The sequence below is a fragment of the Chanodichthys erythropterus genome, chromosome 16 (genome assembly GCF_024489055.1).
Source record: "Chanodichthys erythropterus isolate Z2021 chromosome 16, ASM2448905v1, whole genome shotgun sequence".
NCBI classification, from domain to species: domain Eukaryota; kingdom Metazoa; phylum Chordata; class Actinopteri; order Cypriniformes; family Xenocyprididae; genus Chanodichthys; species Chanodichthys erythropterus.
In genome coordinates this window covers 2,163,473-2,190,459 of record NC_090236.1, presented here as the reverse complement: position 1 = coordinate 2,190,459, position 26,987 = coordinate 2,163,473, and the positions used below count along the sequence as shown (strand labels likewise).

At 37.0% G+C, this 26,987-nt stretch overlaps 1 protein-coding gene across 2 annotated transcripts; it reads left to right on the top strand.

The window, feature by feature from the left end:
* Positions 1–26,987, top strand: ss18 (SS18 subunit of BAF chromatin remodeling complex). Of its 2 annotated transcripts, XM_067363663.1 has the most exons (10): positions 1–154; positions 5,244–5,320; positions 8,869–8,953; positions 14,733–14,859; positions 17,505–17,729; positions 17,869–18,033; positions 18,708–18,785; positions 21,438–21,560; positions 25,385–25,515; positions 26,159–26,987. In XM_067363663.1, the coding sequence occupies exons 1-10, from the start codon at positions 86–88 to the stop codon at positions 26,183–26,185; spliced, it is 1,107 nt and encodes a 368-aa protein (XP_067219764.1). In that variant the 5' UTR covers positions 1–85; the 3' UTR covers positions 26,186–26,987. The 2 variants fall into 2 exon arrangements, with proteins under 2 accessions (XP_067219764.1, XP_067219765.1); XM_067363664.1 differs by lacking the exon at positions 18,708–18,785.

The following is a 26,987-nucleotide window of genomic DNA, read 5'->3' as shown; positions in this document are numbered from 1 at the left end:
TCCGTTTTCGCAGCTCAGCGCGTTTCTTCGCGGTCTGTGTGTTTGTATTGACTGTAGCGGTAATTTCAACTAACGATATACTAACATGTCTGTGGCTTTCGCACAGCATCGGCAGCGCGCCAAGGGCGATATAACGCCTGCCGGAATACAAAAGGTAATTTTATTTAACCATTTATCAAGCAGAATGAAACAGAGCGGAATTGCGTGTGCAGTAGTCGGCTCGGCTAGTTAGCTGTGACATCTCTCCCGCCAACGCTCTTATAACACCATAAACAAAACATTATAGAGACATTTTTGTCATAGCATTTAACAGTTCCTACAAGACTAAAACAAGCATGACGCCGAGATGAATTTGACTCCTTGTCCAGCGTTTTGTAGCTGTTGCCATCTGCTCAGCTCTGCTGTGTCTTTGTTAGCCGCTACACGCTCGACACTCTGATGAATCACAATAGAGGCTTGTTGTGTAGAAGCACAGCAGTGTAACGTACACGTTTGATCAGGAAAATCTGCCATCTACTTATTATTACTAATAACCGTACGCCTGATTTTGTTATCAATCACATATCGTTACAAGCACGTATGCTAATAGCCGACTTTTCGATTATGCATGTCTGTTCTGACCAGTCCACCTTAATTCTTCGGCTTTTCGGTATTCATGTCTGATTTATCTTGATGTATGTTTTGCGGTTTTTATTTATCATGTCCGTTTTGTCGATTTTTATGCTTCAGTTTTACCTTACTTGGGTCTGATTTGGTCAGTTGTAGCTTTTTTGTTCGGGTTTCTATTACTCATGTCTGCTATAAGTTGATATGTTTTCCCTAGAGGATTGTTGTTGTTATTCTTTAGGTTTTATTATATTCGAAATTGGTCTTACACAATTTTTTTCATAACAGAACTGCTAACAGAACTGTAGGGTTTTTATATCCTAAAAACAGAATTGTTTTTGCAAGCATTGCTTCTAGTTGTGTCCTTCTATTGACTGCTCTCTAAATCAGTGGTTTTCAATCCTGAAGGTTCACGTTTTGTGTCTCCCTTATAAGAAAAAATAAGTTCAGTCTTCAGTTGAGTTCAGCTGGTGATCAGTATATGCAATAAATACACATGCATGCATTAACGTTTTGTTTGTCATTCGATGTAAATTGTCACTATTTTATTTCATTAATTAATTTTAGTCGGTTTTACCTAAACAGCATGTAATTTTGCTTAAGAAAATGAGGTTGTGAGTTGTCTTCATCTGGAAATACTTTTGTCTTCATTTCTTCACTTGTGGTGTTAAAACCCTTTGAACTTTTATTTTGGCAGAAAACTGCTGTTTGGAAATTATATGAATGTGAAAATAATCGGCAACAGTTGCCCGTTGCATTCCCAAATGCATGTTAAAGGGTTAGTTCACCCAAAAATGAAAATAATGTCATTTAATACTCACCCAGATGTTGTTTTACACCCGTAGGACCTTCGTTCATCTTCTGAACACATGCTGCGTTCCAATTCGCCTACTTATACTACACCCTAAAAGTATATACTCTTTCTGTGAACTAAAAGTACTTACTTTTGAGTGTGTAGTAAAAGAGTAGACAAGCTTTGGGACATACTAACACGTCATACAATCGCGTCTTTTCTCTCTGTCGCATCCAGTCACCGTAAACTGGCCTGTCAATCATCTTACATCCTCCACATTTCATTTAGCTACAGGGTTCCTACGTGGTTTGGAAAAGTATGGAAAAGTATGGAATTTGATTTGAGTTTTTTCAAGGTCTGGAAAAGTATGGAAAAAAGAAATCAGAGTTTGGAAAAATATTTGTGTTTCCAGACTATTGCCTCTATTCAGTTTTCTAATTTATTATACCTGCAAACTAGTCACTTTGTGGCGAAATTAGCAGTTTTGAATCAAAATACATCATTTATGTGAATCGTTTACATCCGAAGAGTTATTTTTTTGGGGTGAGTGACTGTGTGACACAAGATTCTCATAAGAATTGCAAATGGGCTACTACTTTCCCATAGACTGGAGTTAGTCACGATCTTTCTTGGCGCTCTTTGGCGTGACAGATCGCTGTAGCGCTCGTGAACCAGCCATCTCTTTGGCTTTACTAGTTACAACACAAAATGATTGTACATCTGAAGGTATGTTGAAAGATACAGTACAACTTACCAAAATCTGTCATGTCACATGCAATCGATTAATCAGCGTTTCAACCGCAGAAAGGCGTCAATAAAACAGCTTGTAAAAATGTCACATTTAGCCTACCTCAGAAAAGCCTTACAATGTCCAATAACTCATCATTTAGCTACAAAAATGAACTTTGAGAGGAGCATTTTGATAAATATATGCTCTATAGGCTATTACATATTCATTGTATTTGTACTTAACATGTGCTTCTATATTGAATACATAAATCTGTTTTATGACAGTCACCATTTAAATGTTTAGGCCTACATAAAGAGTAGAAAAATAATTGTCACTTTTATTATAACGTTATTATAAAAACTTCCTTATGTGTAAGTTAGCCTATATGTAAGTAACTTACGATCAATTTAACCTAATATTATAATGACGTACCAGCTGTGGTTCCCTGTATTGTTTACAGCATTAGTTGAGAGATTTTTTTCTTTGAGGAAATTTGCCATGTACTGTACCTGATAGGCCCAAATTAATCAATACTGAATCAAAGGTAATCAAATCAAAATCAAATCGCAAGCTTCTGAATCAAAATCGCATTCAATTATGAAATTTGTCAATGCTCAGCCCCGGTGCCAAAATGTTTTATTTTTTATTTTTTACTTGAAGCAAATGTTGTTTTTTCCATTTATTTTCTTTTCAGAGTGCACCATAATGCTTCCTTTACATGTTAAAATCACAAAAATATTCTCCTGGGGGAGGATGCCCCCAGACCCCCTACAACTATCTACTTTCTACATGTCACCTTTTTCACCTCTCTTCACTTTGCAAATATGTTTATAGAGTTACGAATTTCTAAAATAGAAACTGCTTGTGCTACTCATACTCGTAGGCTACTCTATAAAAATACTTTGATACATATAATATATGAAACATATAATGTTTCATATATTATATGTATATATGATATATGATAATATATGATACATATAATGTCTAGAACAGAGCAGATGGATAAATCACAGAAGGATCTCTATAAAGGAAATGTATCGAATTAATAGACAAATTAAATATTCACGCCTATGAAGCGAGTGGTATGGCAGGAAAGGGAAAAAAAATAAGTCATGCCAACTTGTTAAATGGAATATATTAGTACTTGTAGATTTTATCCCCAACAAAAGTTACACAGGTATGTGGTTTTTAAGAAGGGAAGGGCCTAGGAGATGAATACTAAATACAAAACTTTATTTCAACAATCAAACACTAATTTAAAAATCACTAAAAGACTGTAGGACCCGGACTACAAACATGAAGCAGTGACATTTCCTCTCTCAAGATCCATTAATCAGTTCATGTGAGTACAGTTGTTCAATATTAATATTATAAAGCGGCGAGAATATTTTTGGTGCCCCAAAAAACATAGAAAAGGAGACCGAGGCTCACCAATGGCAGAAATCGTTTGGAAGGAGGTCTGGAAATTTGAGTATGGAAAAGTATGGAATTTTGAAATGGAAAATGTGTAGGAACCCTGTAGCTAATTTCCTACCGTATCGGAGAGAAATACAGCACGTTGATCTGCAGTTGCGGGTCTTTCATGTGGAGAAATCTCCTCATATTAATGCATAATGATGCATTTAAAAGTTAATGGCCAATCGGATCTTTATAAAAGTCCACATTGGTATTTGCAGATGAAAAATAACACTGGTAACATTAAATATATATTTTCTATCAGGTTAAACTGATTATTAGTCACTCAAATCTCTTAGCGTCAATCGCGTATATCCGCCATGTTTTGTAGTTTTTAACACTTTTTACTCGTGTTTGTAGTTCTGAACTGAATCCTCGTCCAATGCGCAATGGGTTGTGGGCAATATTAGCCTCTATAGTGTGCACGGATCCACACTTCGAAAATCTACCGGAAATAGTAGACCATCCGGGGACTTTTGGCATACTCTTTTCAACATACTATGCTTTGGGACACACTTATTTTAATCTCACATACTATTTAGGATGGATAGTATGGACATTGGAACGCAGGGACAAATTAAGATATTGTTGATGAAATCCTGATGGCTCAGTGAGGCCTCTATTGAGAGCAAAGCTCTCAAGGTCCTTAAAGGTACTAAAAACATTTGAAACAGTTCATGTGAGTTCATTGCTTCTATCTTAAAATCATTGAGTGACAAGAATACTTTTTGTGCACCAAAAAACAAAACAAAATAAAGACTTTTCAACAATATCTGTCTGGACAGATTTCAAAACATTGCTTCATGAAGCTTCTGAGCTTTATGAATCTTTTATTTCAAATTGGGATTCGGATCTCCTATGAAATGGCTAAATTGCTGAAATCACGTGACTTTGGTGCTCTGATTCACTGATTAAATTTGTAAAGCTCTGTTTGAAATCGGCCCAGATAGATATTGTTAAAGTCTTTTTTTTTTTTTTTGTTGCACAAAAAGTATTCTTGTCGCTTTATAATATTAAGATAGAACCACTGAACTCACGTGAACTGTTTCAAATATGTTTTTAGTACCTTTATGGACCTTGAGAGTTTCAATGGCTTTGCTCTCAATAGAGGCCTCACTGAGCCATTGGATTTCATCAACAATTATTATTAATAATGCATCAATGTTTTTGAAAAAGAAACACCAAAATAACGGCATCGCGTGCGCTGAATAGTCAATGAACACTGGAAAACTGAAACGCTTTAACGGGTTAATTTATTCACTCAAACATATGCATCCCATATAAGATTAATCCTATTATACAATATAAACATAATATTACAACTTATATCTGCACAAAATGATGCGAATGCACAAGTGAACTTGAACTAAGATACGTGCTAGTCAGAATGTTTAACTCATGTTACAGTGCACTAATGCAAACGGATTACTTTCCCGGGGTAGAACTCCTTGGTTTTGCTTTTGATGTGCTGTCCTCCTTTTACCAGTTTTCTATTACTCATGTCTGATATAATTTGATCAGCTGAGCTTTTAATTAATGAAATCAAATGCATTATTAGGCTTTTACTCATTTTTATTATTTATTTTGTTCTTTTTCTATCATTAACAATGTTTATTTAACATTTCTTTTGTTTCTTTTTTGATATTTCTCATGCAGTTACTGGATGAAAACAATCAGTTGATTCAGTGCATCATGGACTTCCAGAGTAAAGGAAAAACAGCCGAATGTTCACAGTAAGTTCTCTGTTACATCAAGGATTCACATGTGCTTTGTGTGTGTGTTATTTTATTATTATTATTATTATTTTTTTTTGTATGAGCTTCTGTTAAGTCTTACACCATGTCCTAACCAGACACGTACTACACGACATGTGATAAAAGGTATCTTTTCCATGTTAATCACAGTTTTTGTACTAACTAGCCACAACGGCAATACGCTACGATTCTATTTTAGATGGTTTCTATTTCTTCTTTGTCTCAGCTAGATCAACATCATTCAAAATATGACAATGATAATCTCAAATTCTGATGTGCTTTTTGAATATTGAAAGTGTCTAATGTAAGTTTGAAAATCATTTGACCTTTATTGCCGTACTTAAAGCGACGATGCATATTCACATCTTAAAAATGAGTGAAAGGAAACAAGAACGTTCAAACTGTGAACTCAGTGTGAACCTACAAGTGTATTCTATGACCAAGACTGGTTCAGTCACTTAGTATGTTTTTTTTATAATGTTAAAATGGTGTAATTTATGAATTTGATATGTACTTACTACTACTCAATTTCGGTGAGAGTGCCATGTGCATGCAGAGAGACTCCACCCACATGCTCTTTTGATTGGCTGTGATTTATGATTGATTTTGTGGCGTCTCGCATCGCATCTGGTGTGGATGGACCAATTACTTGTCGCTGGAATCTTATCACATTGTGTCTGGTTAGGATACTATATTAGGTACAGTAGTGTTAAAGGGGTGATGAACTGAGAAATCAAATTTTCCTTGAGCTTTTGACATATTAGAGGTCATCATACTTTAAGAATATCCTGTAAGTTTTAGAGCTGAAAGCTTTAATTGACACCAGACTAGGGATGCACCGATCCGATATTCAGATCGGTATCGGCGCCGATACTGCCATTTTTGCCGGATCGGGTATCGGCCGGACGGGACCGATCCAAAATCCGATACGTGCGTGTACTATTCTGTGTTATTGTTAAGCTCTACAAAAGGCACAAAAACATTAAAAAGCACCATAAAGTTTCTGTGCACTATATTCCAAGTGTTCTAAAGCCATCCTGTAGTTTAATTTGAGGTACAGATAAATATTTTAGTTGTTAAATTAAAGTTCTCGTAAATGCCTCCCTCCGCTGCGGCTGTCAGTCATTCTCCATTTAGCATTCAGACTGCGTGTCGCGTTCGGTTACGACAGTCAACACAATGAAACTCTCTCCAAGATGAATCAATGTTTCTATTATTATATTTAATCAAGATACCGGTAATACAATACGCATCAATATATCTTCACTTTGTGCTTTGAACTTTTCACTGCGGAGCGCTGCCGCTGCGCGCTGATTCCATGGTGCTTCAAGCACATCATTCTGCACACGGGATGCGCATAAAAGCGCTTTGTGCCGCTCATGGGAGCTGTTCATATTATAATACTTTTGCGCAATGGAAGTTTGTTTAATAGCTTTTTTTTTGTTCTGTCCTATCTATCATATGTTGCTGCATCATTTTAATTTTTATATTTTAATTATAAGACATTTAATAGCTTCTGATTTCGTCCACATTTTCATATGTATTCACAAACGTATAAGATAAATAGGCCTAGGCTATGCAGTTATTTATATTATGAAAAGAAAGTATTATGAAAAGTTAAAGTCTGCGTCACTTTTCAGTTTTCATCTTAAATCTCATCTCAACAGTTTTTGAGGATCGTGAGTGAACGCGATCATCTCTTCTTCTTTACTACTTTACAGAAGGAAATAAACATGAATGAAAATCAAAAAATGTTGAACGTTGCAGTAGCTTACCGAAATCTGTATCGCGTCAGTTCAATCAGTGTTGTAAACAATGTCACGTTGACCATAAACTTATAATCAGCAGCAAGAAAAATAAAACAAACTATTTAAAACAAAACGAATTAGAAACTGTAATTATGAAAGCATAAGTATTATAATATAATATGTAATGAAATGGACAAACTGGGTGCGTGTAATCAAACGCAACGTTTTCATTTTGTTCTGGAGACTGAACTCGCGTTCACACTGGAGCGCACTCGCCACCTACTGGACAGGGGTGGGAATTAGTTACAAGCTACATCAGCCTCAGTAATCTATCAAAATGACGGACAGGCTGCAGATTTTTTTCGTCACTGCTAAAAAAAATTCCATCAATGTTGGAAAATTCTCAGTTAAACCTACCTTTGAGATTATATATAATATACACGCCACACTACCGCCGGTGACACTCCACCGCGGTCGTCATGCCGACCGTCACAGCCCTAAGTGAGGCATACAGTTTAATAGGTAATTTAGCGCTTTTCTTATTACTTGAAGATCGGATCGGTATCGGCCGATACTGAATCCCAGGGATCGGTATCGGAAGTGAAAAAGGCGGATCGGTGCATCCCTACACCAGACCCAGCAAACGACAGGATTTTCAATGTGGTGATCTATGACGTCAAAGGGCAGCAAGCACCGCCTCTGCAGAAGATCAACGCCTACTTCATCCCTGCCTGTTTAGCCCCGCCCAACGATTCACACATGACATGCAATAAAATAGGTAGCCTAAGTAACATAGGCCTACGTGGTGCTAAACCAGATCGAGCTACCAAACAATAAACATGTCGTTGAGGATTATAAAATATTGTGCAGTGCCTGGACTTGACAGTAATGCAACAACATGTAAGTAACTGTAAATCTAATACCTGATCGCATATTAATGATTCATGTACAGTCAGGTGTTCTTTGTCTGTGTATCAGTAAATCAAACCCGTGACTAAACGTCAACTTGCATTGTTTCTCTTAGTAGGATGAAAATAATCTGTTATTTAACGATGGTTAAATTATATAAAGAAAGCGATCAAAGAAAGCCCCCTTTGCAATCGTTGGAGCAGCGCACGCTGAAGCTGTCAATCAAACAGCGCAAGTTTATCAGTGACTGACATGCAAAACTGTTTTATTCAACAGATCTCTTAATTATATTGCGTTTGCACTGTTAGTGAAGATGAAAGCATTTGTTAGTGTGCAGAAATTGAGTTGCCATGACGAGATCACTGCTTTCATGCGCTCAACATGTCTGTGATCGGCTACACAGTGTTGATCTCTGCAACCTTTCATGCCACCATCTAAATATAATGCCATAGATCTAAATGTAATGCAACACGTTTCACGATTAGTTAACCTTGAGAGCTGTAATAGTAAAAACGTGCTAAAAGAGAGAGTAATACTTGGCTATTTCAAATGGAAAGATGTTAGCCAATCACAGCAGTGGGCGTTTACACTGAAGTCTCACAGCAGACACAACCCTTAAAACAGTGCGTTCAAACCAGAGGGCTAAAATCAGGGTAGGAAAAATGCCTTTTATTTATAAATTATGGCCATTTTGGATGTAAAAAGCATACTAACATTATAAGTGCACCACAGGAAACATTATAAAACAATAAACCAATGCAGTTCATGACCCCTTTAACATTTTGCATGTACAGATAATCTAGGATGCTGCTTAATTCTTTTACTAATTGAGTCAGTGATCAAAGCGCTTTTCTCATTTCTCTCTGGCAGCTACCAACAGATGCTACATAGAAATCTAGTGTATCTGGCCACAATAGCAGACTCTAATCAAAACATGCAGTCTCTGCTTCCTGCGGTGAGTATTTATTCTTAGTTTCCTATCTCATATGGGTTGAATGGCTTTAGCTATGCAGGGCTCCAGACTAAAGCCACGTTTCCACCGCAAGAACTTTTCCCAGGAACTAGGGACTTTAGGGTGGTACTCAGTGTGTTTCAACCACAGGGACCAGGGTCTAAATGAAGTTCTGGGTAAAAATTTCCCCCTCAAATTCCTTGCTCGCGAGTTAGTACTTTTTCAAAGTTCAGGAACTTTCGGTGATAGGACTTGAGCGACGAACATGCTGATTGGTTGACTCCACGCAGCATTTTATTTCAATGACAATTTTTGTCAATTTCAATTTTTAAAATGGGTCTGTTGCGGTGTGTGCAGTAAGAGTTGGTTGCTGTTCGAATCAACAATGGTGTTTAAAAAATATGACCGATGGACCGACGACGAGGTTCAGGCTTTAAGCTTATGTGCAGAGGACAAAATCCAGCGGAAACTGGAAAGTCGCACGCAGTCGTACGTCACCGGACTAATTTGCCTAATCTTCACGGGACTTTAGACCGAGATGGAAATGCAGACAGCAACAGGTCTGGGGGAAAAAGTTCCTGGGACAAATTGTTCTGGTTAATTCATCTTCGTTCATCTTCACAACACTATTCCCAGGAATACTTTAAGGAAGCTGGTAAACACTGATATTCCCAGGTTTAAATAATAGAAGTTGGTACCTTTTTTTTATGTACCAGGTTTATATAAAACAAGTCGATAAGCAGTTAACTTAGGCTAAATGTGTCGTTTTACACGCAAAGAAAAGTTTAAGCTTTTAAAAAGTATAAGCATGAAATGTTTAATTTACTTAAAATGTTAAATTTAATTTACAGACTGAAAAACTTTTTGTGCTGTTTTCTAACAGTTTGGACTTTAATAAAGAGAGAACCTGCACTTTCAAATAAAATTTTCCTGATAATATACTCACCCCCATGTCATCCAAGATTCACCTTATAGTGGACTTCAATGGCCTCCAGACGGTTGAAGGTCAAAATTACAGTTTCAGTGCAGCTTCAAAGGGCTTTAAACGATACCAGACGAGGAATAAGGGTCTTATCTAGCAAAATGATTGGCCATTTTCGAAAAAAAATACAACTGTATATGCTTTATAAACACAAATTATCGCCTTGCACGTGCTTCTGCTTTCCGCATTCTTCAAAGACTTAAGCTGTATGTCCTACGCCTTCCCTATTCAACTTACGGAACGAACGTGGCGCCATTTCCGTTTTTTTCCATAAGTAGAATAGGGAAGGTGTAGGACATACGGTGTAAGCTTTTTGAAGAATGCAGAAAGCGGAAGCACGTGCAAGGAGATAATTTGTTTATAAAGAATATGTAGTTTTTTTTTATTTTTTTATAAATGACCGATCGTTTCGCTAGATAAGACCCATATTCCTCGTCTGGTATCGTTTAAAGCCCTCTGAAGCTGCACTGAAACTGTAATTTTGACCTTCAACCGTCTGGAGGCCATTGAAGTCCAATAAGGAGAATAATCCTGGAATGTTTTCCTCAAACTTAATTTCTTTTCGACTGAAGAAAGAATGACATGAACATCTTGGATGACATGGGGGTGAAATTATAAGGAATTTTTTATTTAAAAGTGGACTAAAAATTTAACCTTTTCACTGCTATTTTGTTTTTTCATAGTTAGACAGATGTCATGATGTATCATTATAGGATGTCTAGCAATATATTGATTATCGAAGAATCCCTGTATCGTGACATTTTCATTATCGCCACGTATCGTGATCATATCATATCATGAGGTACCCTGCGATTCCCACACCTACTAAAGATATCGTTAAAATAGTCAACGTGACTGCAGTGGTTCAACCTTCATGTTATGAAGTGACAAGAATACTTTTTGAGCGTAAAAACAAAACAAAAAGCACGGTTTCGTTCCACTTTCATTTATTTATTTTTTTCATGTTTCTAATATTATTCAGAAATGGCTGCTCTTATCAGTTGGCCAATGTGGTGGTGGCACCAGTGCGACCTCTAACAAAATTTACTCGCACCAGTAGGATAAAAGGTTGCAAAATGTGACCATTTGATTGCAGTCTGGAGCCCTGTTTTGGTATATTAAAATGGTAACAGACCTGATTATATTTTTGTCATACATACTTGCTATGTGCTGTATGATGTCACACAGCACAGGTTTGAATTGATTTTAAGATTTATTTGACTGGGAAAAAAGATAGCAGACATGTTGGTGTAGGTTGTCTCAATGGAAATTGCTATTATATGCCAACATCCTATTATAAGCTTTTGGATCATATTTTGAAATGGATCATATTTTTTAGATTATAATTGAACATACAAAAATATCAGTCCAGAATTCACAAAATGCATTCAATTTAGACCTTTCTGAACACTGTATAAAACAAACTTACAAAACCACTCAAAGGGAAACAAGCATTTGTAAAAGATCCTTCGACTCCAAACTCATGGTTACTGGGATGTAACTCTTGTTACTACTTACACATACTACTATTTTGCAGTGAAGTGACAACTCTGAATTCAAATGTTTATAAATGGCTGTCAAATGATTACATTTTTTAATCTAATTACATGTGAGTAAATGATGACTGAAGTTTCATTTTTGGGTGAAGAATACCTTTAAATTTGTATCATCATTTAGTCAACTCGTTTGAGCTGCGCAACTCGGACCAATAATAGACAAAGCGACAGAAGTTCAGAGCAGTGAGCCGATCTCGATCATGCGACACCATTTCTACACAGCGCTGTGAAGAATGTGTTTGAATTCACTGCAGAATTAAAAACGTGAAATCTTATGAGAAGCACTCGCATTCATCGTAGAATTCTGTTAAACCACATATATCAGATCAAACAGTGCAAACATGGAAACTGTTTGATCTGATATCTGTTTAACAGAATTCTACGACGAATCTAACCAGAATCTAAGTGCTTCTCACAAGATTTCACAGTGATGTTATTAATTCTGCGGTGAATACAAATGCTTTCTTCCCAGCGCTGTGTAATCTGGAAACCATGAGAAACATTGAGCCACTAAATAACTTGTGGCAGAAATGGTCTAATATTTTTGAGTGCTTCACACAACTTTTCCCAGCACTTCAAAGCTTTAAATATTGCCCAATTTGAATGTTATTTTTGTGTGATGTCCAAAACATTATTTGTTCATCCTTCACAGTTTGTCCCCATTTGCTATTTCCACACCCTAGTATATATTTGAATATTTATTAATATTAAAATAAAAGTGAATAATTTCTGCATCTCAGCTTAAGCTCAGTGCTTTTCTGTCAGCTCTCACAGCACTGCCAAATCAGGGGCTGGTGCCACCTTAGAACTTAAAGGGTTAGTTCCCCCAAAAATTAATTACTCACCCTTATGTCGTTCCACACCCGTAAGACCTTTGTTCATCTTCGGAACACAAATTAAGATATTTTTGATAAAATCTGATAAAATATTGCTGCAAATTTTGAGAAAAGTCACCACTGTGTGTGCTGCTCAGAGATGAACGGTTCTGCTTTGTCTATATTTTTGTTGGCAAAACTGAGCAAAAACAGACAATACTGTGTCTAAAATAACACAATATTAACTTATTTATTGGACTGTTGTATAAAATCAGTATCACATTTCGGGACAAAAATAGCACTCGTGTGATGTTGCGCTCATTACACGTGTGATATAGCTTCACTATAGCCTATCATATGATGTAAATATGAGACAAAACTCAAACTGTGCATTTTTGCCCCTCTATCTTGAATTTTAGGGACATTCTAACTGCATTCTATGGGCTCCGTCGCACAGTGAGTTGTTGCCCTGCTTCATATTCATCATCAATCAACTGTATGAAATTTCAAATTACCTATGTAGGTCTGGGGCAGGGCAAATGTGTTAAAGGTGTTAAATTTAACATTATTTTTACCATAATTAATTGAACTCCAATTAACACGTTAAATCGACATACAAATATAAAAAAAATAGGCATTTGCTTGACGCTTCTTATTGAAATCGACTTGCATTGCATTCAAGATATACAGTTTGTCAGATCAGTTCATGCATTTCCTGGGAATCTAACCCATGATCTTGGGGTTGTTAGCTTTCTACTGTTCTACTAATTCACAAAAGTTGGTTCTAATATAATGGAGTAGGGCTGGACGATATGACCTAAAATCTCAATTAATTGAACATTTTACCTCGATTACGATTAATGAACACTTCTTCTTTTTTTTTTTTTTTCCTCCCCCTTATAGTTCACTGACAAGGTATACTGTAAATAAGCTTGACTATTTAAGGTGGGATATTTTTTTCCTAATGAAAGAGTGCTCTGACATCATAGCTAGCTTTCAGCAGTTATTTTATGTATGGTTCATAACATTTCTTACACTTTGCTGCTTGTTGTAAATCAGATACAGATAAATTAGCACAGTACCAGTAGATTTATTTGAATGCATTAATGAGAGCAATTGCATGTGAATTAGTCATACCGTCTCTCTATTAATTGTGAAGCTGTGGGTTGTAAGTAGTTACTTCAAAAGTAGAAAAATATATGCTATTACTATTGGAGTTTCTAAGCTACTTTAGTGATAATTCAGGGCATCGTTGTCAATGAGTTTCTGCGCTCCTCTCTATGCGGTCGATCTTCACGTGGCGTGCAGCTACTGTCTATATGTGTTCATGTGCCACAATGCATCAGCGCCGTATGCCATATGATTGTCTAAAATCGCTTAAATGTCCAAACTGGCAAGCCTTACAATTGTCAAGTACAATTGACAGTTTAGTGAAGACGCAAGTGAATGTGACCTCACTTTGGGGCTCGCACGTGCTCGGTGTGTGCATTTGGCATTTGAGTTCACCTCCGTGTTGCTTCCATACCGCTGACTGGACAGGGCGGAGTCACGTGACTACACACATGGTAGTATGTTTTTAGGGGGAAAGTATTAACAGGATTTAAAAAATGAAGTAACTGACATGGGATAATTATGTTGGTTAGAGTTTATGAATTACTTTTCGATGAATCATCCAGCCCTATGATGGAGACATATTCTAGATGGAGAAGAAAATAATAGTGCCTCTTTGCATATTAAAGTGATCAAATTGGGGGTAATAATCATCTCTTTTTCCCATTGTAACAAATGTTGCGTTTTCATATTAAGCTCAAAATATACAAACATTAGACCTTAGGGTAGCGCCACTGTGAGGGGGATAGAAGTACAGTGTGTTCAGTAGATTGTACAACATAACGATTGTTCAGCTGATTAAACATTTTTCAAAAAGAAGTTCAGTAGATATAAACTTAAAAAAACAGCATTGAAGTTGTGAGTTTTGAAAATTACATGTGATTTATACTGTTATACAATGTGTGCCATTGTACAAGCAGTAAGTCTATCCCTCACAGCCTTGTTTTCATCTGCATGAAAAAACAGTATGGTATGACTAAGGTCTAATTGCCATTATTGGCCATACCCCAAAAATGTATTAGATTTATATCTGCATTATATCTGACTCATATAAATTACTTAGAGAATCAAAATTCTCATGAGGGTTTGTAGATGATACACACCAGATTGTGTCTGAATCAGTCAAACTGGGTATAATTCATTCATTAAAGTGGGCCCTTGTGGCCAGTTCTGACAAAATTTGGTAGACTTCTCTACTTCAGGGCTGAAAGTGTGCAGAACAGGGACATGTTTGACACAGGCACAGGTGCAAAAGGGGTATGTGTGCTCCAGAATGGTCATCGGTGGTAGAGTAAATGTCTTTCTTTTATTCTCTATAGCCTCCCACTCAGAACATGCCCATGAATCAAAGTGGTGCGACTCCTCAGCTCCCACATGGTCACAGTATGCCCCCAGAGGGACCGCCCGCCCCACACATGCAGAGTCAGATGAACGGACAGATACCAGGTAAATTCAGACACTGTTAAACTCCCATAACTCTGGCAACATATTTGGGAGTTGCTTGGGACAAACTACCTGCAAACTACAGTACTGTGAAAAGTTTTAGACCGTTTTGAAAAATGCTATTTTACATGTTGTTCTAGTTTACATGTTTTAAAAAAAGCATTTATTTATTTGATTTTTATTTATCAATTTAAGTTCTATTTTCAAAATGAAAGCCTTTTAGCAGGCTCAAGTTTTGTGATATCAACTTAAATTTGGAAATCAACCAGATTATACATACAGTTTAGATTTTCTAGCAATTTTAGAGTCCATATTATTTTGTAAAACATATTTTGGGTGACAGTTAACAGGTTAAATCAATATTTGGTATGACTACCCTTTGCAAATTTTGCAAATTGCAATGTTGTTCCAATCATCTGTGAAGAGGTGTCACAGATTTCCTGTGGATTTTATGGGATGGTGTCTTTATTGCTTCAGTCTCTCTATGTAACACCAGACTTGGTGATGGTAAGATCAGAATAATTGAAAATCTAAAATTGATAGTTCTTACTGGCACACTAAAGCAAAGTATATAAATAAACATCTTAAAACAAAGGGATTTTTTGAAGCATCTATGTATGTATCTTCTCATTGGTGTCTTTGAGTAATGTTCTTCATATGATTTTTAGATTCTTAGGGTGCGTTCGATTAAAACGAACCCTGGTGCGATTGCTCGGTTAGTGTGGTTCATTTGAACATATGTGAATGCTGCCATCCGAACTCTGGTGCGGACCGAGACTGCTGAAAAGATGGGTTTCGGTCCATTTCCAAACGAACTCTGGTGTGGTTCAAATGATATATGAATGCAACACGGATCAAAGACATGTAAACGAACCAAAAACAGGAAGAAGAGACCCTAAAAAGGACAGAATCTTCACGCATGTCAGTTTTTCTTGTCATAGTCGTGAGTTTGCCCATGACCGGCATCAGACATGCGTCTCCACGCAGCAGATCGTTTGTGTGTGACGGATGGATCCCCGCCGCTGTTTTGACTACTTTACACATGTTATAAACTCTTCACGAGTTCCCAGCTGGCCAAAATACCATCACATGCAGGCTACGCACCGCTATGCACACACAACGAGTGCATTTACCTCAGCACACAGCATTGTTTTGGATGTTCGGTAAGTTCCGTCTCAAAATAGGCAATACGTCATAAAATCCGACCAATCAGGTTGTGAACGTATCCCTATGCCTTAAGGTTCGGTATCTTTTGGTTCGGTGATAAAATTGCCAATCAGAATGCTAATCGGACCAGGACTAAATGTTTTTTTTTTTTTTCTTCTTTGGTCCAGACCAAATGAACCAAACGATCCAAACTACAAGTGTGAACGCACCCTTAAAGGGTCATGAAACCCCCTGTTTTACCTTGGTCATAAAAAAAAAAACTTTGTTAAAATGGGCGTGAAAACCTCTGGAAAAGTGTGAGAGAAGAGGAGGGAAGAGGAGAGAGAACAACCAATCAAGCACAGACATAGAACACACTCATTATACAGAATAATGAATATTAATATATGAGCACGGAAAAAATAACGAACTCCCAAGCACAAGGGAAAAATGCGAAAGAATATTTAATAGGGCTAATTATAGGATACTTTCATTACGTTTACGAGCACTGCACTCAAAATCAGTCTTTTGTCTATTAGAATATCGTGTCGTCGTGTTCAGATAGGCTACACCACTGTATCAGTGTCCAGTTTGCACATATAATTAATTTGAAGAAGGCATGTGCATACACTGTGCTGTTTAATGTTTGGTACAGGAGAATATGTGAAATATGTCTATAAAAACTTTAAACATGGATACTTTATTCTCTATGAGCTATGATCCACGTGGCTAGTGTTGTTAAACTCATCATGGAGCTCCGCGCTGAAACTGATCATATGTGCGCTCCGCGTGTATATCATAACAATCGTATTTTTTATGTGTTCGTATTCAAACATCAGTTCCGACTGCAGTTTGAACGCATAGCAGGCAGAGGTGAATGAGCCGCACTTTTTTGACATTTGAATTCTCCGCTGTAATGCAATCTCATGCAAACATATTTTCCATTTGTGCTGGTAGATCACAGCAAAACAGTCCACATGCACCCAAACTTCTGCTCTGGTCGCGTCGCAGGACAACATTTTTGTGTTGTAGCACTGAGGAAACTAGCACCAACGATATGTCTCGTAGTATAAATAGAGACACAGGCGAGAGAAGTGATACTTCCTCATGCATAATACCGCAATTATAATCTTATGCATACTACAGCACAGCGATTGGATTGAATGAGCTTTTTCTCATGAATAAATACAGAAACAGCTGACGTCAGCATGTTCGACCAGCTCATACTTGGAGCCAACCAGCACTCCAGATCTTGCCGGTAGTACACAATGACATCAGATTTTGTGATGTTGCTCCGACTTTGCTCTTCAAACGGGAAGATATAAATCGCTCTGAAAAATGCAAAAATAACTAATTTTAACTTTTAGTGTTTTCAATGATGTGCAGCCTATGCATATCTGTTCACAGCTCAAAAAATGTGTTCTGGGGTTTCATGACCCTTTAAATGATTATGTTTTGGGTGTATTTTCACATTAAATGTTAAGCTCTGTCTGCTTCTGCAGGTCCAAACCACATGCCCATACAGGGCCCTGGGCCCAACCAGACACCCAGCATACCCAGTGGTTCCATGAACATGCCAGCCAGCAGCCATGGCTCCATGGGGGCATATAACCACGCTGTGCCCTCCTCACAGGGCTTGCAGTCACAGGGGCAAATGAACATGAGCCAGGGGCAGCCCATGGGCAATTATGGTCCTCGGCCCAACATGAACATGCAGCCCAGTCAGGGTAAGTTTGCTCTCTTGTCACTGTCTTTTGTCAAAAAAATGATTTAAATTATTATTATTATTATAAAAAAAAATAAAAAAATCACATTATTAAAAAAAAATGTTTTAGTTTGAGTGTTTGGACTTATGTTTTGCTCTAGGGCCTATAATGCACCAGCAGGCTCCTGCCCAACAGTACAACATGCCCCCTTCTGGTGGAGGTGGGCAGCATTACCAGGGGCAGCAGACCCCCATGGGCATGATGGGTCAAGGCAATCACGTGATGGGGCAGAGGCCCATGCCCCCCTACAGGCCGCCACATCAAGGTACGCTGAACTCTTGAACTTGTTTTGGTAAAATATTGATGCACTTGATTAAGTATCATGTGAAGGCATCATTACTCATCATCATGGGTTGTCTTAAAGAGGACCTATTAATAAAATCTTTTACATGTTCAGCTTTAGTATGTAATATTAATGCATGAAAAAGGTCTGCAAAGTTACAAAGCACAAAGTCACTCCAAAGGGAGTTATTCTCTATATCAGTGCGCACTGTTTCTGAACTCTCTGAAACGCCTCAATTGTAGTCTTGAGTTTTCTTCTGGGAACGAACACATCGCAATATTCCTTATTTAAATAATTCCCACCCTAAGGCCTATACAAAATAAAGGGGCAGGGCCTGGTTGAGTTAGTAGTATGTTGAAACTCGCGGTTATGATAAAGGGAATGATATTTCCCAAACACGCTCACTTGACCAATCACAGCACCCTGGTCCAGCCAGACAATCAGCACTCTGTGCTTTTAAGGGGCTTCATAGAGACAGGAACCAAACGGAGCATTACTGACAGACTGGGAAGAGAGTCAAATATAAGAAAAAATAAGTTGTTTTTTGAACATTCATGCATCAAAAAACCTAATCTAGTATAGCCCAAAAACAAAATCCAGACTTTAAAGAAAGGGCACAATAGGTCCTCTTTAACAGTGTCTGTGTGTATTTTTAGGACCTCCTCAGCAATATGCTGGTCAAGAGGAATACTACACGGAGCAATACAGTCATGGAGGACAGGGAGCACCAGAGGGTAGGATACATTGACTTGCAAGCTGCTTTTTTACAATTTAATTTTTGTCCTAATTCAGATCTGTAGAGAGTGCAGTAATATTTGTTTACTCCTTGAAGCCCATCGTCCTTGTTATTATTATACTATTAGATTTTTAATTTTATTATTATTATTTTTTATTATTACTTTAATGTGCTTAATTATCATGAAAATCTATAGTGTGTATTAGGGCTGGGTTGATGAGATTGATGAATTGAAGTGAACTAATTCTTTAAGATTGATGTGCCTGCCATCCAATAATTACAATAAGCTTTGTGCTTTGTTGCTTTTGATATTAAACAAACTCTCAGCTTTCGAATTTTGTCCATTTTTATCAATAAATTCAAACAAACATTGTTTTGGCACTCTTTGTTATGGCATGACAAATCACTGTTGTGCCTCAGTTCAAGCAGCACTTCTCTGAGAAGATCCACACAATGCTGCTGCTGTAGTTGCTGCTGGTTTCTCTACACAACTGATCTAAGATCTTTCAGCATTAAAAGGATAGTTCACCAAAAAATAAAACATTCACTTGCATTATATGAACACGAAGATTGATTTTCCTAAAAATCCTCAGTTTGTGTTTATCTAAAGAAAGAATTTCATGTATCTATATGGGAGACGGCATGTGGGCGAGTAAATGATGAGAGAAGTTTCATCTGTGAAATATCCCTTTAAAGTGCATATTGCAACTTGGAGCCCCTGTGAGTCAACGTATAGAAAAATCATGTAGGAACTAGTTTTTTTTAATATATACTTATAAATATGCTACTGAGGCTTCTGGAGTCATTTTTGTGAGAAGATTTTACTTCCGCATCTGAAAAATGCCAAACCAGAAGTGACATAACGGGAGGGAGTGCGGTCAATTTAAACAATGGATTGCAATGACAGTTTAGATGCTGAGGAAATTGTAAATGTTTATTCATAGTCATACGATGGATCACAGCAGTCTACTGTTACTAAACTGTGGGACGTGTTTGATGATAAACAGTGTTGTTAAAGGTGCACTAAGCCAAAAAAGAGACTCTGCTTCCCAGATGGCTTTCTGTGCAGGCACTCCAAGATCAGAGCCGAATGCGGATAAGCACATGGGCTTCAGATAAGCACCTAAACACGTACACACAAAAATGTCAAAATGCCTTTTTGGAATAAAAACAGTGGGTTATGTCTTAAGTAAATGTACACAGTTGAGAAAGAAAATGTGTGTGTAACAGTATATTGGATTTGTGCATTAGCTCTAGTTACAGCAGCCTAATAAAAAAGTGACAGCAACCTAATACACTCTGTCATTAATGATAATCAAACAGCAAATGACAAAGGAAAATCACTCACTGATCTTGACTGAATAATTTAAGTAGCTTTAATAAGGATGAATCTATATTTAATAGTGGTTCAACCGAACACCAAACTCACGGTTCGGATCATATTATGGTTTTTGAGTCACAGATTGGCTTTTTCGGATCAAGAAGAACAAATATATTTTAGGGGTGTGGGGGTAACTTTGCTTTCCATTTATCATTTGAAGCACACTTTAAGTACTCCGATACCACAGCAAAAACTTCTTGCCTAACTAATAAAGTTCAAATATTATTAAAAGCAAATGAACAGTCAGTAAAAAAAAATAAGAACAAATACACTTATTACAAGCATAGATAAATACAATATAACAAAGTTACAAATAATGTATAACTGTATTATTCATTTCAGGTAGAGAAATGTAATGTTTTGTTTGATTGACATCATTGACATAGACAACAGCAGGTTTTTATAGGGTTTTTTTCTTTTCTCAACTGTTAACGTTTGCTTAAGTCATAACGGATGGTGTTTATGAGAATACTTGCCAAGACGGGTATTTTGACACATTTGTGTGTGTAACTGCAAGGAGACGTGAAAGAGGAATCAATTCAGAGTTTGCGCCATCTGAAATGCGCCTATTTCTGTGCGCATGCTTCGGGTGTGTGGGGCTGTGCACACATATAACAGCGCACGAGTACCACATTAAATTCTCTTTTGCAAGCTGGCAAGACAAAACACATGCAATTATAAACTTTCACTCTATGGTGCTTAAACTTGCAATTAATCCGCATATTACATGCATGCCAAACCGTGGGTCCTGGTTCTTACGGATCACGGATCTAATACGATCTGTTTAACCCCTAATGTTTAATGTGTACAGTAAGACTATGCAGTGTTATTTTACATTTGATTATTCAAGTTTTTGTTGTAGGTTATTACTTATCGGAATACTACTGTTAGTACATCGTTCTGAAAAACTTAAAACACTGCTTATTTAATTTGTATTTTCATTCTGTTGTATTTATTTGTCCATTTTAATTAGTTTTTTTGTTCTTACTGCATTGCTTACCGTTTACTTGTTCTATGTAATTGTTTTGAGGACCTTTTTCTTACATTAGTTAACCTAGTATTAGTTTTTAATTATCGATAATTAATTGTGAAATTTCGTTTATTTAAAATTACTCATATTGTGAAAAAAAGACTTTGATCATATCGACTGCCAATAATCGTGATTTCAGTATTGACCAAAAATAATAGTGATTATAATTTTTTGTCATAATCAAGCAGCCCTAGCGGATAGCCTTGAAGTTTTTAATAGTGTGGTCTTTTTTTCTGTAGGAAACGCACAGTATGGTCAGCAGCAAGAGGCCTATCAGCAGGGTCCACCACAGCAGCAGGGTTACCCACCGCAGCAGCAGTATACCGGACAGCAGGGATACCCTGGACAACAGCAGGCCTATGGTATGAATTATATCATCACATAGACAGATTCATGTCTGTGACATCAGACGTCTGTATTGATTAAATGCTTGCAGACAGGCTGAGTCTTTCTTGAAGACTTCTAATTTTTATTGTGAAAAATATCCCATGGCTGGTCAGAACGTGTAATGTTGATGAAGTTAAACAAATTTGGTTTTTGATAAACCTGACAAATATAAAGTCTCCTTGTAATTGGTGTTGTCATCTTGTCACTTGTCTGTTTTAAAGCAGACTCCTTAATCAATGTTTGGATTGATGGCTGCATTTACTGTCAAGTGTAACCAAAGTCATGTTCAGCCATTTTCTTCAATGAATCACATGCATTTCAGTTGTAACTATATACTTTTTTTTTGTATGTGTAGAGGCAGAGTAAGAATTAGGAATGCAAATTTGCAAAATGCAAAAATCAGATGTTTTTTCAACATTACTTTTAATAGCTGAATTAAACACTGACAGAGATGTTTGAATGCGTAGTCATTTGGTCAGAAAATTGTCTTTGTGGTACATGAATTTTTAAGTGTTGTCTCTCTGTGTGTGTACAGGTTCAGCTTTACTTGTGAGGGCCTAATGTTCTCACTAATATAGTGAAATATCTAGGGGTGTAACAATATATCGCAATACAAAAATGCATCAATTTGTATCATGGATCGTGACAATATATATTGTGTGTAGTTCACCCAAAATTAAAATTACTGTGTGAGAAATAAATCAAGTTTACAGAGTAAGTGTCAGTACTACATTACTCACGTTTTTGTGATTAACATTTTTTTTATTGATTTTTCAGGTGCTTTTCAGAATACAACATAATGCATCTGTACAAATTCAACATTTTACATTACTCACATGTTGAATATAATGTATAATAATGCAATGGGGGAATATTTGTGGGAATATCTGTGATAATGCCAAATGACTTATGTTACCAGTAAAAAGTGGCCTACATTATTTTAAATATATTTAGTCAGTGACAGAGTACAAGCATATTCATCTGACATAATTCTGTATTTTCAGCTTCAGAATCATGAATACTTTTATTCTGGTGTATTCTGGTTACCAGCACCAAGTCCAAGCCTATTAATTTCCACCCCCAATGTAAAACCAACTTTAGCATTTTAATCAACAGTACAATTTTTGTTAACCTTTTTAAAGGATCATGAAACCCCAGAACACATTTTTTGAGCTGTGAACAGATATGTATAGGCTGCACATCATTGAAAACACTAAAGGTAATCATTAATTTTATTCAGAATTTGAAATTAGTTATTTTGCAGTTTTGCATTTCTGTCTTCCGGTTTGAAAAGCAAAGTCGGAGCAACGTCACAAAATCTGACGTCATCGTGTACTACCGGCAAAATCCGGAGTGCTGATTGGCTTCAGTATGGGCTGATCGAACATGCTGATGTCAACAGTTTCAAGCAGTTCTCTGCATTTATTCATGACAAAAAGCTCTTTCAATCCAATCACTACGCTGTAGTATGCATAAGATTATAATTGCTGTATTATGCTTGAGGAAGTATAACTTTTCTTGCCTCTGTGGTTGTAGGTGCTTGTTTCCTCGGTGCTACAACACAAAAATGTGTTTTCCTGTGACGTGACCAGAGCTTAAGTTTGGGTGCATGTGGTTTGTTTTGCTGTGATCTACCAGCACAAATGAAAATGTTCGCATGAGATCGCATTACAGTGGAGAATTCAAATGTCTCAAAAGTGCGGCTCATTCACCTCTGCCTGCTCTGCGTTCAGACATGCGAGCCATGTGTATGTTTCCCTCAGCATAGCTAGCATTTGAGTGTTGTTTGTATTTTGTCCGCAATGCGCTCAGAACTGGAGTTTGAATACGAACATGAAAAATATAATTATGATATACACGCAGAGCGCGCATATGATCGGTTTCAGTGCGGAGCTCTGCGATGAGTTTAACAACACTAGCAACGTATAGATCATATACAGAATAAAGTATGTGTGTTTAAAGTTTTTATAGATGTATTTCACACACTCTCCTGCATCAAACATGAACCAGCAGTGTATGCACATGCCTTCTTCAAATGAAATATATGTGCAAACGGACACTTACACAGTGGCGAACATCACTGAACGTGATGACACGATTATTCTGATACACAAAGGACTGATTTAGATTGAAAATTCAAAGAAGAATGCTTGGGAGTGAGTGCTTGTGCTTGGGAGTGAGTTGTTATTTTTCTCCATGCTCATATATTAATATTTATTATTCCGTATAATGAGTGTGTTCTATGTCTGTGTTTCTTTGGTTGATCTCTCCCCTCTTCCACCACTTTTCCATAGATTTACATGCCCATTTTTCACAGAGTTTTCCAGCTCAGAGGTGTGAACGACCAGGCTAAAAGAGGGGGGGTTTCATGACCCTTTAACATATGTCTTGGAGTATCGCAATAATATTGTATCGTGAGTTCAGTTTTGTGATATGTATAGAGTCGTGACGTGAGGGTATCGTTACACCCCTAGAAATATCATTACAACTGACTTTTTTCTGGTCCTCACTATTTAGAAAGGCTGGTCCCACTTTATATTAAGTGGCCTTAGCTACTATATACTTACATTTAAATTAATCATTTGACACAGTGCACTTATTGTGTACATACATGTTTTTACATTGTACTTATATTTTAAAAACACCTGCATGTAATTATTTATAATTATACTGATGACCCATCCCTTACACCAGGGATTGGCAACTCTGGTCCTGGAGGGCCAGTGTCCTGCAGAGTTTATCTCCATCCCTGATAAAAACTCACTTGCCTATAGCTTTCTACTAATCCTGAAGACCTTGATTAGCTGGTTCAGGTGTGTTTGATTAGGGTTGGAGCTAAACTCTGCTGGGCAGTGGCCCTCCATCCCTGCCTTACACCTTACCCCTACCCTTACACCTACCCATACCATCAAAGCTTTCCCTAACCTTACCTGTATCCCACTTCAATGGCAGCAAAAGTGTTTTGCAATTCAATATGTACCCAATAAGTACATTGTACATATTTTTTTTTTATGTAAGTACATAGTAGTTAAGGCCACTTAATATAAAGTGGGACTGAAATGCTCATAAATGTACATGAATCTAATGAAATGCACAGGTTTGTGTGAAAGTTTGGTTTAAGTGGTAGGGAGTGGGTTAGGAGATATCACGCTACTTTCCATACAAAGTAAATATGTAGCATAACTAATCGTTGTGTATTATCAGTAATAGTTTTTGTTTGTTTCCAACATTTGTTAATCTGCAGCCTGTGTGTCCAGGTCATTTTAGTGCTAAAGACAGACTATGACTGGAAAGTAAATTAACAGAGTAAAAAATAGTGAAGAATATGAATAACATATCATACTTTGCTTGTCTTGTAAAGTGCTGTGAATGCAAGGGAGAAGAATAAAAAACAAAACAAAACTTGATAACACTTCATTTCCATAGTCCACTTTAGACATTCACCTAACTGTAATGAACTTGGCAACTACCTGTCAACTAACTCTCATTAGAGGTTTAGGATTTGGGTTAGTAAAAAAAGTTAACATGTACTTGCAAAGTTACTTATAGTTTGGTGAATTTCTGTTGGGAGCATCAAAATAAAATTTTAGCAGATATTAAGCAGTCTACTAATACTCTGATGACTGGTAGTTACTTATGGTTAGTAGAATGTCTTAAGTAGGTCATCAAAATAAAGTGTTACAAAGTTGAACAAATCGTGAAGGTCAGCTATTTGCTTAATCCGCATTCAGTCTGCATTAATAGTAAGAATACAGAGTATAAACTTCAACACTGAACACACTTCCTTTTATACCAACAGGTCCATCTCAGGGCGCTCCAAGTCAGTACCCAAACTACCCCCAGAGTCAAGGGCAGCAGTATTCAGCCTACAGACCACCACAGCCCGGACCACCACAGGGACAGCCACAGCGCCCCTATGCGTTTGACCAGGTGAGAAATCTCTCACAACACATGTATACAACAGAGCATTTTTCTGAAAATATCCACTTGAAATATTTGTTTATAAATTCCCTGTTTAAATGAAAATTTGAGGTGTTTACAGTATCTTATAGTGTGACTGTAATCTGCTGGTGACATGCTGTACTCATCTGCGATGATTAGGGCTGCCCCCTAATAGTAGACTAAACATTAGTCAACGAGAAAAGGTAAAGTCAACCAAAATTGTATTAGTATGTCAGGCAGGAAATCCATACGTTTGCCTATCATCCATCGACCTCAAATATGGCTTATCATTTGAAACATGCAAGTAGTAGCAACTTTACACGGCCACTCGCTCTAACGTTAATCTAGATAAATGTGCGCTGTTATTTAATCTTTAGTCGGGGGCAGCATTAGCGATAACTCCTTTTCAAACATTTGTTTCTCACTGTCTTGGAATCATTAAATGAGATGATTAAATGTTGCTTTTGATTCCAAAATATTTCTTTCTTCCAAAAAAAGGGAAAAAAACTAATGTTTCCAATTGTGACACATGACTCTTTTATCTTACAGTAATACAATGTCAATTGCTAAGTCTGTCTTACTAGCTGTGTTGTATCAAAGGCCTACAGTCACCTGGTGTCTTCCTTCACAGGGGCAGTATGGCAACTACCAGCAGTAGATGATGAGGATTTGACTTCCTGCCCTAGTGTCTCCCATTTGGAGCTGTGTGTGATCTGATGAAGGGCTACTGTGCTCTCAAGATCTCTATACATCACCCATGAAGAGATGAATCTTCCCCGCTAATGTAGACTGAACTCTTCATTCATCCACAAGCATTTGAACAAACTGAACATTGATTGGCTCAATTCTCTGCACAGGTGATCTAATTGTGAAACGCCTATAAAACTCACTCGACAAAAAAAAAGAAAACGTACACATTTTAAGAATTTCCTGTCGACTCATATGTGCATTCTGAGTTTAACAGAAGCAATTTCATAGCAGCAATGCCTTAAGTGAAACAGCTGCCTTATTTACAGCAACTTACAAAATCAGTGAAAATACATAAACACACAGCAATGTTCATAAGCTATGGAACGTGTTTTGTTTTTATAATAAAATTCATTGTGTGTTGTTGTTTTTTTTTCTTCTCCTCTCCTGCAAATGTCAGAGAAGCAATAATGCTGAGGTGCGAATGAAGGCAAGTGGAGAGGTGGAAAATGGTTTTAAATTTCAGGTTCAAAACTATGCTATGATGTATAAATGTATTTTATGCTTTATCAAATAGAGCTCAGATTGAGTCCAGGTGTTGAACAGTAGCTCAAAGTGTCGTCCCGTGTGCTTATTGACTGTATTGAATTTTTTTGTTGTTGTTTTGTTTTTGAAGGTGGGACGTTCCATTTAAAATTACATGTATGTCTTGCTGAAATTTGATTAAACGATCTGGTACTGTAGTGGTTTGTATTTCAGTCATGTTTGAATTA